Genomic DNA, 16,474 nt, shown 5'->3' on the forward strand with positions numbered 1-16,474 from the left:
TTTCAATGACCAATAAAGAAGATATAAAAATGTCATTTATAGAGAAACTCCAGCATTTTGTTTTCCTGGTTATTCTAATAGATCAATTGAAACATATAATATGATTAAATTTTTTTTTTTTTGGCCAAACATTGTAATCAGTCTTTCACACTACAGATCCGTGTAGTTAACTGCTTGTCACCCAGTCAAGGTGGAAGTGAGTGGGGTTAAACGGGAAGAAAATTCTGTTCTTTTTCCTTCTGATAATAGGCAAAAAAAACCTTACAAACTCCATCTTAAGGCATTTTCCCATTCTGTTTATTGTGACTGGCTTCTAATTGAAAGTTACAGTATTTTCATTCTCAGGCACTCGGGTGGTTTTGGTGAAAACATATGAGGGACCTTTGGGGTTCAGGGAGGTTAAGGGCAGTTTGTTAATACATTAGCTTTGCCTGCCTCGGTTCACCACCCAGAACCAACCCCGAGCCCACCAAGTCAGGTGAGGTGGCACGGGCTGAGTAGGGCAGTGGGGACAACTTTGGCCCCACCTCACTCCATGGGTGGGAGGGGCTGGAGACCAGGGCTTCAGAGGGAACAGCCCCTCCTCCTGAAGACCCCTCCTATTCATCTCACAGAGCCTCTTCCTCCTCTAGAATCTGCCGCCAGGACCCCTGCCATATCCTCTGCTGCTAGTAACGTTGCAAATGCAAAATCTGGCTTCTCTGTAAGGATTTTAGGCTTGTCAAACTCAATCACCTAATAGTAAGAGAAGAAGAACTGAAATCGTCGGAAAATACCCACTGTAAAGCTCAAACCACTGAACTTTCTGGGGAGGTGAAGCCAAAAGGCCTTCCTGTACCTTCCCATTTTCCAGGATGTGATCGCAGTTGAGAACCGAGTTGAGGCAGTGGGTGATGGTCAGCACCCTGCAGGCTTTGAAGGCATCTTTGATGGTGTTCTGAACCAGGGTGTCAGTCTTGGAGTCCATAGAGGTGGTGGCTTCTTCATCAAGGAGAATGATCTGTCGAGGCGGGAACATTGTAAACGTCACACTAAGCCAAAGGCACACTGAGAGGGAAATTTATAGCCTTGGCTTTATTTACTTTTAAAAAAAAGAAGACCACAAAATGAAAAGTAATTAGCTAAACATCCATCTCAAAAAAATGAGAAAGGGAAGAGTGAAAAGAAGTCACATCACTTCCATCTTCCCAGAGGAACTTGCTAGAGGGAAAAGGGTGTATATCCTTTACTCTTCTTTTTAAGTGGTTTATTCTAACCCTACAAACTGTAGGGAGACACTGCACAGGCTTTACCTACTGTGCTAACCTGAGTTGGCATGAAGTACAACAGCACTTACATTCATTCCCTACATTGCTGCCATACCAAATGATCACAAACTTAGAGACGCAACCTAAATTTATCTTCTAGTTCCAGAAGTCAGAAATCCTAATATCAAGGTATTGTCAGGGCTGCATTCTTGCTATTTCCTTGCCCTCTCCAATTTCTGAGCCACTTGCATTGCTTGGCCCACAGCCCCTCCTGGGATCACAGCTCCTTCTCCATCTTTGACTCTTCTGCTTCCTCCTGGGAAAGACCCATGTGAATACGCTAGGTCCACCCAGATCTAGAATCATCTCCCAATCTCACGATCCTTACTCACAACTGCAGAGCCCCTTTTGCGAAGTGTTAATATATTAAAAGGCTCAGAGGAACATATTCACAGGTTCCAAAAATCAGGACATTAACATCTTTAGGGCAGATTTGATTTAGCAAATCAGAGCATTTGAACTTAACCCTCACTCTGCTTCACCAGCTAAGTTACTTAACTTCCCCAAGGCTCTGCTCCCTCGGAGGTGAAAGGGGGCTATGCCTTATTGATCAGCTGGAAATGGAGACAACATTTTAACCACTTAGCAGTGTGCAGTGCCATGGCAGGCATTGGATCCCTGCCAGTCCCTCTCCCCTGACATTAGCACGTCTAGAGAATACACACAATGTGTCACACCTTTGATGAGGCTTCAGAGAATGGAATTACTAGAGCAACAGCAATCCCTTCCCCGAAATCAGTAAGTAAAGGTGGCTAAGTCACAAAGAAAAATACGTGTAAATTCTACAGTTCCCATATCCTAGCATTCTGCTGGCCCTCTTGAGCATCCTGTGGACAGTGTATCCAGATTCAGTATTGTTCAGAGACAATGAGAGAAAGATAAGAGAGAGACACATTTTTCAAACTCAAACCACTTAGGCGAGCAGAGTGAAAACCTAAGCGAGACGTCCCCAGGGGAAGCCCGGGAGAGGAAGGTGCTCTTGCTGTAAATGGCTGTTACTTTTCAATTTTTACCTCTCACAATTTGTCTTAAGAAAAAGTGATCGGTTTTTAAATGGCTCAATTGCTCTCTCTTTGCTGAAAGGCAAACACACGACACTACTTCCTGGATTGAGTGGCGCTGCAGGAAATATCCAAAATTTGACCAATCCATTTCCCGTGTTTTCTTACCTTTGAATTACGAAGAAGAGCTCAGGCCACACAAAGCAGCCGACATTCCCCTACTGAGAAATTTTCTCCATTTTCTGCGACTTCTGCCTGTCATTTTTCTGGGCGTTTCATTATCTACAAAACACAGAAAATGCCGCATTTGTACTGATTATCTTTAAAATTGTCCTTCGCTGCCTGTATTGATTGCCCCCTCCTCTTGCATTCATCTGCTTGCTTTATTTTACTGTGGCAAAGAAAGCGCAAAACAACAATCATTTCAATATTGCAAACAGGCACCAGGGAAAGACCAGGGAGTAGGCGGACATTAATAATTTAAAATCACGGTATGACTCATAGAACCCCATAGACAATTCACCAAAAGAACAAATGATGCACATGCAGTTCCAGAGAGCACAAAAACAAGTGGAAATGGCTTCCTGGATTGCTATTTCCGTGGACAAAATAGAGATGGGATGGAAAGTTTCTGGACATTAAGGAAGGGTAAGATGGGGTCTGACTTATCCAGAGTGACAAGCCAAGGTAGCCTTGGAAGATGCTCACATTGGGACCAAGTCCTGGAAAAGCATCCCTTTGGGCTGCAGAGGTGGCCATGCTCACCTGCTGACCCCAGCTGGGGCTGTAGCTCTCCTAGGACAGGGTCCCCTCTCGCAGGTGGTTCAGTCCTCTCCAACCAGCCATACTTGCCCTTCCCAGAATATTCCACACCCTCCCGTTTTCTGTGGCTTGTCTGCTCTGATAAGCAAAGGAGGCCATCGGCAAAAGAGCAGGGCCTTCCATCTGCTTTAGGATCAGACAGGCTTGAGCTCAAGTCTCCATCCTGCTCCTCACTAGCCTGGGAACATTACTTCTCTGAGCTCTAATTTCTTCATCTCTAAAATTAGGGGTGAGAGTGAGTACCAACCTCAGAGCACTGTAGAAGGATTAAGTGAGATAATACGTGTAGCCCTCTTGACTGGATCATTGTAGAGCCCTATTGTTGTTTTTAATAGGAAAGAGTAACTAAGGATTATGTTCTACTGACTTCTATGGTATCCACACATAAACCCAGCCAAGTGCTGGCCTCAGTGCTTGTCAAATTTAAACCTAGGCCAGGAATCTAGGGCAGTGGTGCTGGGAAACAAACTCCTCAACAGCCCCAGAGACCTGCTGTGTCTTTGATGAACAATCTCTCCAGAACCTGCCAGAGCATCTTGGTGTGACTCTCAAAGGGATCCAAGCTGGACCTGCAATGAAGCAGAGGAGAGGAGAGGGAGCCAGATTTCCAAGGACGAGAGGATGGATGGGGAGCAGGTTTTCTGCAGCACGTGGAGGAGGGTAGGAGGTGGCATGTGATAACGCGTGCTCTAAGAATAGTGCTCAGCCCAGGACAATAGTCCATAAAATACGGACCTCAGGCCACAAGACCAGGGGCCCACAACTCTGCAATAGAGCAGAGACCACGAAAGCAGGCAACGACAGGTGGAACCCCGCCGAGAGGCAGCACTGAGCAGTGTGCTCAGAAAGACACACCTGGGCCTCTCAGCAGCCCTGAGTAGCAGAGTGGGTTTGAACTGATATCAATTCTTGGCAGAGAGAGAGGGAGAGTTAGCAACCCAGATCTGCCACTCCATGCATCGGCAACTCCCAGGGCCTCACAGGGGGCTGAGCAGCTCAAATATAGAATGTAAATCTACTGTTTCAAGAGGCAGAATGCATTTTTCAAACAATGAACTCTGAATACAGTAAATACAGTTCTCCTACTTCATCTGGTGCTCTACGGGAGAAACGTCCCTCTCGTTACCCCCCACTGCACTGGCTAACAGAAAAACTGGCTTTTCCCTTGTGCCTTGATATCAGATCTGGAGCCCCACAGAAGTTGCAGCCCTACTGTTCTTGTGCTTGAAATAGCTTTTGTTCACTTAGTTGTGGAAATAAATGAATGCATTTCACAATGGATAGTCATATACATGGGGTAACTATTTATTTTATCGTGCAAAATGGGACACTTTTCAGAGTGCCCATTGCTAAACCTGATGGGATGCTGGGACACGGGCATAAACTCTCTGTCCAGAGCCACCGGGATATCTGCTCAGTGTATGAATGAGCAAAGAAGCATCTTGTTCATTAATAATGTGTTTATAAAACACAAGCAATGCTCAGAGCCCTGGGCCCTGACTCCTCCCAAGGGTGGATGCAGAAACAGAAACCAGCAGTGCTTGTGAGCCCTCTGGGATGCTTCCCTCAGATAGAACAGCTCCGGGCCAGGCATGCCCTGGGGACATCGCAAAGTTCTTGGTCAGTCTGATTTCACTCTCCAAAAATAGGAATGCACAATGATCAAAAACAGCTACCTTGCGGTGCCTAAAAACACGACAGAATCCTGTGGGGTCACAGTCAGCTTGGTTCTGAGGTCCTCCATGCTGACAGTACAGATACCCACCTCATCAATGAAGACTGTGCCACAGGCTGGCTCCACCAGACGAAACAAGGCCATTCCTAACGATGACTTCCCCGGGAACCATAAAAGCAAGAACAACAAATCAAACATCAGTTTGTGCTTCCATCATATCCAAGCATTTAATTAGTGGGATTTTTAATGCGAGGCAAATGTCTCCATAAGGATGATGGTGTAGACAGAAAGCGTCCTCACCAGGGTTGGGGTGGAGGGATGGGCTGCCCCAACATTTAACCTGCCCATCCTTGCAGGGGCTCTTAGCACACAACTTATCTCTGGGGCCCTGTTGTACTAGAATGATTGTCATTTAATTAATTCAAAAACTGATGTGTTTGCTTCCATCTCTACACACCCATTCAACCTGAAATCCTAATTTACAGTAAAGAGATTTGAGGGAAATAACAGCCAATCTGATACACATACACATCACTCTCTGGTGTGGCTTCACTAGGACATCCAGTGGAAATCCAAAGAAAACAACCTGAAAGAAATAAAAGCAGAGTTTGTCCTCACTGGAACCTGTTCTTCCAACAATCCCGACTGTCTGCCCACTTTATATGTTCAAGTTCAGGCTGTCAAGAACAAGGGGGTGTTGTCTCTGCATCTCATCTGATAGTCTTTAAATGTAATCTGCCCTCACTGGGCCAGTCCTTGGGACAGGTCTCCACTTTGAGGAGATAAGTACATTCAGGAACACAGGTCTGAAAAGGAGAATAACCAGTGACCAGTGAAGAGCCATTTTTTTATTGATTTATATAACTAATTCATTTGTTGATTCACAAGATTTCAGGTACTGTTATTTGTGGTGATGAAATAGACCAATAATGGTCCTTAATTCAAGGAAGTCACATTCCACTGGGGATGTCAGATAATAAGAAAAAACATTAGAAGTAAAGACAATAAAACAGAGTATTGCAATAGGATACAGAATGTGATTTATGTGCTGGGCAAGGGGGAAAGGTGGAGTAAAAGTACTTGAGGTTTGAAGAAGGCACCCATGTGACATTGGACCTGAGGGCTGGAGGACACTGGATCCTGGAACGATGCCACCTATGAGAGGATGAAGTCCAGAGCCCTCCAGGTTGGGGGTACAGCTAGTGCAAAGGCCCTGGGGCCAGAAAGAGCTTGGACAATTTGAGGAATGGAAAGAAAAGTCATGTGGCTGGAGGTTAGTGAATAGAGGGGTGGATTACTTAGAGGAATACAGAAGGGAGAGCTCATACTGGGCCTGTGGGCCTGGGAAAATGTCAGAAGTGTAGATTTGAAGCTATGTGACAAGGCCAGACAGAGTCTTGAGATTTGCAGAACTCAATCAGATATAATTTCAAGATCTGCAAGAATCATCAGCATGCTAGAAGTAGAAAGATGATAAGAATGCAAGATGTCAAGTTCAGAAGTCTTTAGAGACACATGAAAAAAACATTTGTCTCCTAAGAGTCCAAGAAATGCAAGGTCTAATTAAGGAGTAGGGCAGCTTGGCTTCATTATAAGACCAGCCTCTCCTCTTATGTCCATGTAAACAGCTGGAAATAGGGATCCCGCGTGCCCCATCGGGGTGGCTCACCAGCCCAAATCTCTACTCAAGAAGCAACCTTGTTCAACTGAGAAAATAATTGTATTGTTAAGAACTGAGTATTTTTAACCCCTAGAAGATTTAGAAATAAGAATAAAAATATTTAAGAAAAATGAAACTGTAACAGTAATATTTTTAGTTTAAGAAATCTGCACGCTTGGTATTTCAAGTATTCTCAATATTAATAGAATTTGGGCTTGTGATCCCAATTTAAAATGTATAATTGAATAATTGATTTAAACATGATTTTAAGTTAGAAGTTTATGTTTATGGCATTGGTACGTCATGAGAACTTAAAGCTTACTATATTTATAAGTTTAATTTATTAAATTTATACAAACTCAGGAAGGTTTGTTGTTAGATCATTGAGGTACTTAAAAAAGAAATCGACTGTATTAAATTTTAAAATGCAGTTTAAAATGTTTTAAAGTGTTCAATTAGGTTTGTAAATAGAGCCAAACACTCTTCAAAGGCACCTAAATGTCACTGCTGGAATTGGCTACACTTCTTTTCAAAGAAGAATGGCAAGACTTGTAAGTTGGATATCAAAGCTTTTAAAGAAGAGTTAGACTGGGCTTCTGTTTTTTTAACTTATGGCTTTAATCAAATAATAATTTTTAACTTAAAAAAATTTTAAAGTCAGGATCTAGCTCTGTTGCACAGGCTGGAGCGCAATGGCATCATCATAGCTCACTGCAGCCTCGAACTCCTGGGCTCAAGTGATCCTCCCTCCCTCCTCAGCCTCCTGAGTAGCTAGGACTATAGATGCACGCCACCACAAATGGCAAATTTTAACTTCTTTTTTTTTTTTAATAGAGACAGGGTCTCGCTATACTGCACAGGCTGGTCTCAAACTCCTGGCTTCAAGCAATCCTCCCATCTCAGTCTCCAAAAGTGTTGAGATTATAGGCGTGAGCCACTGCACCTGGCCAAATATTGATTTTTAGAACCCAAAGTAAACCACTGAGTTGTATGTTTCTGTGTATCAAAACAGCCCTTAAGGAAACCTTGTTAAAAAGAACCTTACATTCAACATGAAGGACTTTAGAATGTATTATAAAGTTTTAATACATTTTTAAGAAGGGGGATGACACTTCTGATTTTGGGTTTTGTTTTTGTTTTTTGACATGGAGTTTTACTCTTGTCATCCAGGCTGGAGTGCAGTGGTGCCATCTCAGCTCACTGCAACCTCCACCTCCAGGGTTCCAGAGATTCTCCTGCCTCAGCCTACAGAGTAGCTGAGATTACCAGCGCTTGCCACCATGCCTGGCTAATTTTTGTATTTTTAGTAGAGACAGGGTTTCACCATGTTGGCCAGGCTGGTCTCAAACTCTTGACTTCAGGTGATCTGCCTGAGCCAGCCTCTCAAAGTGCTGGGATTACAGGCATGATCCACTATGCCTGGCCCAATTTTGGTTTTTTTAAAAAGACCCCTTTCACATCTAAAAAGATCCAATATTTGCCCAAGTCCTGCCAAAATTAACTTGTCCCTCCTCTTTGATGCATTAATTTCTTACCGAAATGTATTCCCTGTGCAGCTCCACAGAGGTGAATTTGTCTAGGGTCTCTGTTCCTATTCGCACACACACTTGGAGCAGTCCATTCAGCTGTTGAAAAGGAGTGAGTAGCTGCAGTTAGAGCCCCTTCCTCCTTCGGGTTCTGCTGCTCCCCATTCAGGAGGCAGCCGTGGTGAATGACCCCTCCCCTGCCTCACACAGGGCAGGCACATACAGGAGGCCTGCCTTCCTAGCCAAGCACCCAGAAGTACAGCTATTCCTGTTGGGGTGTTTTGCCTTTAAACACTCCCTTAGTATTTAGAAACAAATGGTAATTACATTTTTCCCTGACACTCCAGATGGTGAAAACCATCTCCCCACAGAACCACTTGATCACACACCTCTTTGAGTGGTGGGAATTCTCCCTGGAAGCTGCAGAACTGCTTGGTATTGGCCCCTCACTGCCACCTGGCAGGGTCTTGCATCTCAGAGCAGCCCTCCCCCGGCCCCTTGCTCAAAAAGCAGCTGAAAACCACATCACCATAAGAGACCAGAAAACCATCAAGCTTGTCTTCTTGCTACAGTAATGAGAAAGTCAAGGCTCAGACAAGAGCATGTGGCTTGCTAAGGTCACCCACCTTAGGTCTGGTTCTCACAGAAGCCAACCCTGAGATTTGACTGCAAGGAGTATCTTAGGGCAGGTTGAATGGTGTCCCCGACCCCTAAAAGATGTGTCCATATGCAAATCCTTGGAACCTGCTAATGCTCTCTCATTTGGAGAGAGGATGTTTGCAGATGTTAATAAGGACCTTGAGATCATCCTGGATCATCTGGGTGGGTCCTAAGTCCAATGATAAGTGTCCTTATAAGAGGCAAAGGAGAAGACACAGAGGATAAGGGGACGTGAAGGCAGAGGTGGAGACTGGAGTGCTGCAGCCACAGATAAGAGATGCCAGGGATGGCCAGCAGCCACAGAAGCTGGGAGAGAGAAGAAACAGATTCTCTTGAGAGCCTCTGGAGGGAAGCTGGCCCTGCCAGCACATTGAGTCCAGGCGTCGAACCCCAGAACAGTGAAAGAATACCTTCCTTGAGAGATGATCCAAGATGGCTGAATAGGAACAGCTCTGGAGTGCAGTTCCCAGCAAGACCGCAGAGGCCACTGCTGGTGATCCCCAGGCAAGCAGGGTCTGGAGCGGACCTCCAGCAGTCCTACATTAGAGGGGCCTGTTAGAAGGAAAACTAAAAAACAGAAAGAAATAACTTCATCATCAACAAAAAGGATGTCCACTCAGAGACCCCATCCAAAAGTCGCCAACTACAAAGTCCACAGGTAGATAAATCCACAAAGATGGGAAGAAACCAGCAAAAAAAGGATGAAAACACCCAAAACCAGAAAGCCTTTCCTACCCCAAGGGATTACAACTCCTCATCAGCAAGAGAACAAGGCTGGATGGAGAATGGGTCTGATGAATTGACAGAAACAGGCTTCAGAAAGTGGGTAATAACAAACTTCTCTGAGCTAAAAGAACATGTTCTAATCCAATGCAAAGAAACTAAGAGCCTTGGAAAAAGGTTTGATGAAATGCTAATGAGAATAAGCAGCTTAGAGAAGAATAGAAATGACTTGATGGAGCTGAAACACAACACGAGAACTTCATGAAGCATATACAAGTTTCAATAGCCGAATTGACCAAGAAAAAGAAAGGATATCAGAGGCCGAAGATCAACTCAATGAAATAAAATGAGAAGGCAAGATTAGAGAAAAAAGAGTAAAAAGAAATGAACAAAGCCTCCAAGAAATATGGAATTATGTGAAAAGACCTAATCTACATTTGATAGGTGTACCTGAATGTGATGGAGAGAATGAATCTAAGCCGGAAAACACTCTTCAGGATATTATCCAGGAGAACTTCCCCAACCTAGCAAGGCAGGCCAATATTCAAGTCCAGGAAATACAGAGAACACCACAAAGATATTCCTCAAGAAGAGCAACCCCAAGGCACATAGTCATCAGATTCACCAGCATTGAAATGAAGGAGAAAATGCTAAAGGCAGTCAGAGAGAAAGGTCGAGTTACCCACAAAGGGAAGCCCATCAGACTCACAGCTGATTTCTCAGCAGAAACCCTACAAGCCAGAAGAGAGTGGGGGCCGATATTCAACATCCTTAAAGAAAAGACTTTCAACCTAGAATTTCATATCCAGCCAAACTAAGCTTCATAAACAAAGGAGAAATAAAATCCTTTATGAACAAGCAATTGCTCAGAGATTTCATCACCACCAGGCTTGCCTTACAAGAGCTCCTGAAAGAAGCACTAAACATAGAAAGGAACAACCAATACCAGCCACTCCAAAAATGTACCAAATGGTAAAGAGCATCAACACAATGAAGAAACTGCATCAACGAATGGGTAAAACAACCAGCTAGCATCAAAATGTCAGAGTCAAATTCACACATAAAAATATTAACCTTAAATGTAAATGGGCTAAATGCCCCAAACAAAAGACACAGACTGGCAAATTGGATAAAACGTCAAAACCCATGCTGTATCCAGGAAACCATCTCACATGCAAGGACACACATAGGCTCAAAATAAAGAGATGGAGGAAGATTTACCAAACAAATGGAGAGCAAAAAAAAAGCAGGAGTTGCAATCCTAGTCTTTGATAAAATAGACTTTAAACCAACAAAGATCAAAAGAGACAAAGAAAGGCATTACATAATGGTAAAGGGATCAATGCAACAAGAAGAGCTAACAATCCTATATACACACACAATACAGGAGCACCCAGATACATAAAGCAAGTTCTTAATGACTTACAGAGAGACTTAGGCTGCCACACAATAATAGTGGGAGACTTTAACATTCCACTGTCAATATTACACAGATCAATGAGACAGAAAATTAACAAGGATGTCCAGGACATGAACTCAGATCTGGACCAAGCAAACCTAATAGACATTTACAGAACTCTCCACCCCAAGTACACAGAATATACATTCTTCTCAGCACCACATCACACCTACTTTAAAATTGACCACATAATTGGAAGTAAATCACTCCTCAACAAATGCAAAAGAACGGAAATCATAACAAACAGTCTCTCAGACCACAGTGCAATCAAATTAGAACTCAGGATTAAGAAACTAACTCAGAACCGCACAGCTTCATGGAAACTGAACTGCTGGCTCTTGAATGTTGACCGGATGAACAATGAAATGAAGGCAGAAATAAAGATGTTCTTTGAAACCAATGAGAAAGAAGATACAACGTACCAGGATCTCTGGGACACATTTAAAGCAGTGTCTAGAAGGAAATTTATAGTAATAAATGCCCATATGAGAAGCAAGGAAAGATCTAAAATTGACATCCTAACATCAAAATTGAAAGAGCTAGAAGAGCAAGATCAAAAAAACTCAAAAGCTAGCAGAACACAGGAAATAATTAAGATCAGAGCAGAACTGAAGGAGATAGAGACACAAAAAAACCTTCAAAAAATTAATAAATCCAGGAGCTGTTTTTTTGAAAAGATCAACAAAATAGACCACTAGCCAGATTAAAAAAAAAAAGAGAGAGAGAGAAGAATCAAATAGATGCAATAAAAACAATAAAGGGGATATCACCACAGATTCCACAGAAACACAAACTACCATGAGAGATTACTACAAACAACTCTACACAAATAAACAAGTAAACCTGGAAGAAATGGATAAATTCCTGGACACTTGCATCCTCCCAAGCCTAAACCAGGAAGAAGTCGAAACTCTGAATAGACCAATAACAAGGGCTGAAGTTAAGGCAGCAATTAATAGCCTACAACCAAAAAAAGCCCAGGTCCAGATGGGTTCACAGCCAAATTCTACCAGACATACAAAGAGGAGCTGGTACCACTCCTTCTGAAACTATTCCAAACAATCCAAAAAGAGGGAACACTCCCCAAATCATTTTATGAGACCAACATCATCCTGATACCAAAACCCGGCAGAGACTCAACAAGAAAACTACAGGCCAATATCCATGATGAACATAAATGCAAAAATCTTCAATAAAATACTGGCAAACCAATTGCAACAGCACATCAAAATCTTATCCAGCATGATCAAGTAGGCTTCATCCCGGGGATGCAAAGCTAGTTCAACATACACAAGTCTATAAATGTAATTCAGCACATAAACAGAAGCAAAGACAAAAACCACATGATTATCTCAATAGATGCAGAGAAGGCCTCTGACAAAATTCAACAGCCATTTACTCTAAAAACTCTCAATAAACTAGGCATTGATGGAACGTATCTCAAAATAATAAAAGCTATTTACAACAAACCCACAGCCAATATCATACTGAAAGGGCAAAAAGTGGAAGCATTCCCTTTGAAATCTGGCACTAGACAAGGATGCCCTCTCTCACCACTCCTATTCAATATAGTATTGGAAGTTCTAGCCAGAGCAATCAGGCAAGAAAAAATAAAAAAATAAAAGATATTCAATTAGAAAAGGAGGAAGTCAAATTGTCTCTATTTGCAGACAACATGATTGCATATTTAGAAGACCCTATAATCTCAGACCAAAATCTCCGGAAACTGATAAGCAACTTCAGCAAAGTCTCAGGACACAAAATCAATGTGCAAAAATTACAAGCATTCTATATACCAATATATAGACTTAAAGAGAGCCAAATCAAGAACGAACTGCCATTCACAATTGCTACAAAGAGAATAAAATACCTAGGAATACAACTAACAAAGGACATAAAGGACCTCTTCAAGGAGAACTACAAACCACTGCTCAAGGAAATAAGAGAGGACACAAACAGATGGAAAAACATTCCATGCTTACAGAAGAATCAATATTGTGAAAATGGCCATACTACCCAAAGTAATTTATAGATTCACTGCTATCCCCATCAAGCTACCTATGACCCTCTTCACAGAACTGGAAAAAACCACCTTAAATTTCATATGGAACAAAAAGAGAGCCTGCATAGCCAAGACAATTCTAAGCAAAAACAACAAAGCTGGAGGCATCATGCTACCTGACTTCAAACTATGCTACGGGGCTACAGCAATCAAAACAGCATGGTACTGGTATCAAAACAGAGATATAGACCAATGGAATAGAACAGAGGCCTCAGAGGCAACACCACACATATACAACCATCTGATCATTGACAAACCTCACAAAAACAAGCAATAGGGAAAGGCTTCCCTGTTTAATAAATGGTGTTGGGATAACTGGCTATCCATGTGCAGAAAGCAGAAACTGGACCCCTTCCTGACACCTTACACTAAAATTAACTTCAGATAGATTAAAAACTTAAACGTAAGACCTAAAACCATAAAAAACCTAGAAGAAAATCTAGGCAAAACAATTCAGGACATAGGCGTAGGCAAGGACTTCACGATTAAAACACCAAAAGCATTGGCAACAAAAGCCAAAATAGACAAATGGGACCTAATTAAACTCCAGAGCTTCTGTACAGCAAAAGAGATAATCATTAGAGTGAACAAGCAACCAATAGAATGGGAAAAGAATTTTGCAATCTACCCATCCGACAAAGGGCTAATACCCAGAATCTACAAAGAACTAAAACAGATTTACAAGAAAAAAACAAACTCATTCAAAAATGGGTGAAGGATATGAAGAGACACTTTACAAAAGAAGACATATATGAGGACAACGTATGAAAAAATGCTCATGATCACTGGTCATTAGGGAAATGCAAATCAAAACTACATTGAGATACCATCTCACGCCAGTTAGAATGATGATCATTAAGAAATCTGGAGACAACAGATGCTGGAGAGGATGTGGAAAAATAGGAACAATTTTACACTGTTGGTGGGAGTGTAAATTAGTTCAACCATTGAGGAAGACAGTGTGGTGATTCTCAAGGACCTAGAAATAGAAATTCCATTTGACCCAGCAATCCCATTACTGGGTATATATCCGAAGGATTAGAAATGGTTCTACTATAAAGACACATGCACACTTATGTTCATTGCTGCACTGTTTACAATAGCAAAGACCTGGAACCAACCTAAATGCCCATCGATGATAGACTGGACAGGGAAAAAGTGGCACATATACACCATGGAATACTATGCAGCCATAAAAAATGATGAGTTCATGTCCTTTGTAGGGACATGGATGAACCTGGAAACCATCATTCTCAGCAAACTGACACAAGAACAGAAAATCAAACACCACATGTTCTCACTCATAGGCGGGTGTTGAACAATGAGAACACATGGACACAGGGAGGGGAGCATCACACACTGGGGTCAGTTGGGGGGTACTAGGGGAGGGACAGTGGGGTGTAGGGAGTTGGGGAGGGATAATCTGGGGAGAAATGCCAGATGTAGGTGATGGGTATGGAAGCAGCAAGCCACATTGCCATGTATGTACCTATGCAACAATCCTGCATGTTCTTCACATGTACCCCAGAACCAAAAGTGCAATAAAATATATATTTAAAAAAGAGAGAGAGAGAGAATGCCTTTCTCTTATTTGAAGCCTGCAAGCTTGTAATTTGTCACAGCAGCCTTTGCAAATGAACACAGGCGGTGAACCCAGATCATACCAGGAGGGGTTGGAGGAGTGAGCAGGGGAAGAGAGGCATCCCATACCAGGTGCGTTCAAGAGACGTTACCACTGTAGGCAACTGAGAGTCCGGCCAGCCTGGGAGCTCTGGGACACTGGATGGAGCACACCTCAGAATGGTCCTATGCCTGGGCAAGGAAGCCAGGCCACATAACCACTGACTCCCTCAGTCATTGCTGCCCCTGCTCCTGGTGTGAAAACACCTGGAACCTCCAGCCTGCCCTGGGCTAGGACTGGTCTGCCCTGGAAGGGTGGGACAGCCACAGCATCTGTCACCAAGTGGGCTAGAGGCAGGGCCATCTCATTCATTAGGGAACTTCATTGATTGAGCAGTAGCCCTGAGCCAGGTACTGGTCAGGGCGCCGGTTTCCAGGATTGAAGGTTATAGACAAGAATCCTGCACTCACACAGCTTCCATTATAGTGGACTGGGAGGGATGGTGCACAAAGCCACCGCGGGAGAGACAAGAATGTCCCGAAAGCAGGATGATGTGAAAGAGGAGCCGGGGCTGTGAGCTGAGGCATTTATGATAAGAAGTCCACCAGGCAAACTCGGGATAAGAATGCTCCAGTCAGAAGCAAGTGGACTTAGCCTCAAAGAGGTGGGGGCGCAAGCAGGTGGGTGACATGGACAGCGGTGTGTGTGCAGACCCTCTGAGAGTTCCTCAGAAGGCCTCCTTGCCTAACACAGTTCAGCAGTTTCCCACTTATTTAGAGCAATGGCTGGATGCTTATGCCCCACAGAGGACATTTGGCAGTGTCTACAGACAGTTTGGGTTGTCGCAACCCGGCGGGAGAAGCGTGATACCAGCATCTCATGGGCAGAGCCAAGGAGACTGCTGAACATCCTACCATGCACAGAACAGCCCCAAAGCCCGCAGGGCCAGGGTTGAGAAACCCAGTCTTGGAATGCAGGCAATACCCTTGCCCCCGTCTTACAAAGCTATACGTATTCTACTCTGCTGGCACCTCATGCCACCTTGTTCAAGCCATGTGGGCTTCTCAGAACTTCAAACACGCCAGGATCTTGCCTACCACTGAGCCCTTCCCTGAGGCCCTCTTTCTTCCAGTCTTCCTTGGCCGATTCTTTATCCTTCAGGTCTCAGCTTGGAAGCCACCTCCCAGCAGAGGCCTCTGCTGGCTGTTGCATGAAATGTTGCTTCCCCTTCCGATAGCCATATTCCCCCACTAGTCATCTTCCTAACACTTAAACACCTTTTGAGCTTCTCATCTATCTACTTGCCCCTCATTTATTCCAGCTGCCCATTAGAATGAGGGCAGGACTTGTCCGGACTGTTGACCGCTGAATCCACAGCCACTAGCACAGTTCCTCGCTCTTGGTGGGTGCTCAGTGGATATCTGGCTAGTGAATGAATGAACCCTGCCCTTGAGAAGGGCATATACATCTTACACTAAATGCAAGAGTATCAGCCCCCAAGGCCATGGCAGCCCTCCCAGGTTTATAATGCCCACAGTGGCGCAGTGCTGGCACCAGGAAGTGCTTATTCTCCTTCGTGATACGATATGATGTCACTTTGCATTTGCTTTCTGCTCTGTGGGATTTCATGCCAATTTCTCATCGATCTAGGGAGGCTTCTCTAGTCTCAAGTGGAACTGAGACTGTCATTTTGATTCCATGTTCGCCAAAGGGGGCTAATGCTCATGAAGCCACAGAGCCAGCTGGAGAACAAGTGTTCCATAGATCTCAATGCTGTGCACGACCTTACAGGAATGTTTGAAAACAATTTCATGGAAAGCTGGCAATATCACCCAAAAGCATGACCTTAGTTGGGGAAAGCTGTTTTACTTGGACCAATTAAGGGAAACTGTTCAACATCATCTGTTTGATATTTTACTAGGCAAAAACAAATGAAAACATCTATCAATACAGGAAAC

General features: G+C 43.5%; 1 protein-coding gene across 1 annotated transcript in view; it reads right to left on the reverse strand.

The window, feature by feature from the left end:
• Window positions 1-219: 219 nt before the first annotated feature.
• The window catches only part of ABCC12 (ATP binding cassette subfamily C member 12), a 73,743-nt gene continuing 57,488 nt past the window's right edge, over window positions 220-16,474 (reverse strand). The window contains 9 exon segments of the mRNA XM_064382927.1: window positions 220-735; window positions 839-1,000; window positions 2,477-2,590; window positions 3,624-3,699; window positions 4,807-4,969; window positions 5,427-5,495; window positions 5,498-5,548; window positions 5,551-5,611; window positions 8,001-8,090. Coding sequence (XP_064238997.1) covers window positions 604-735; window positions 839-1,000; window positions 2,477-2,590; window positions 3,624-3,699; window positions 4,807-4,969; window positions 5,427-5,495; window positions 5,498-5,548; window positions 5,551-5,611; window positions 8,001-8,090 — 918 coding nt within the window. The 3' untranslated portion in view covers window positions 220-603.

Source organism: Aotus nancymaae, unplaced genomic scaffold, assembly GCF_030222135.1.
Source record: "Aotus nancymaae isolate 86718 unplaced genomic scaffold, 86718_ANA_hifiasm-v0.15.2.pri h1tg000030l, whole genome shotgun sequence".
Lineage (NCBI taxonomy): Eukaryota > Metazoa > Chordata > Mammalia > Primates > Aotidae > Aotus > Aotus nancymaae.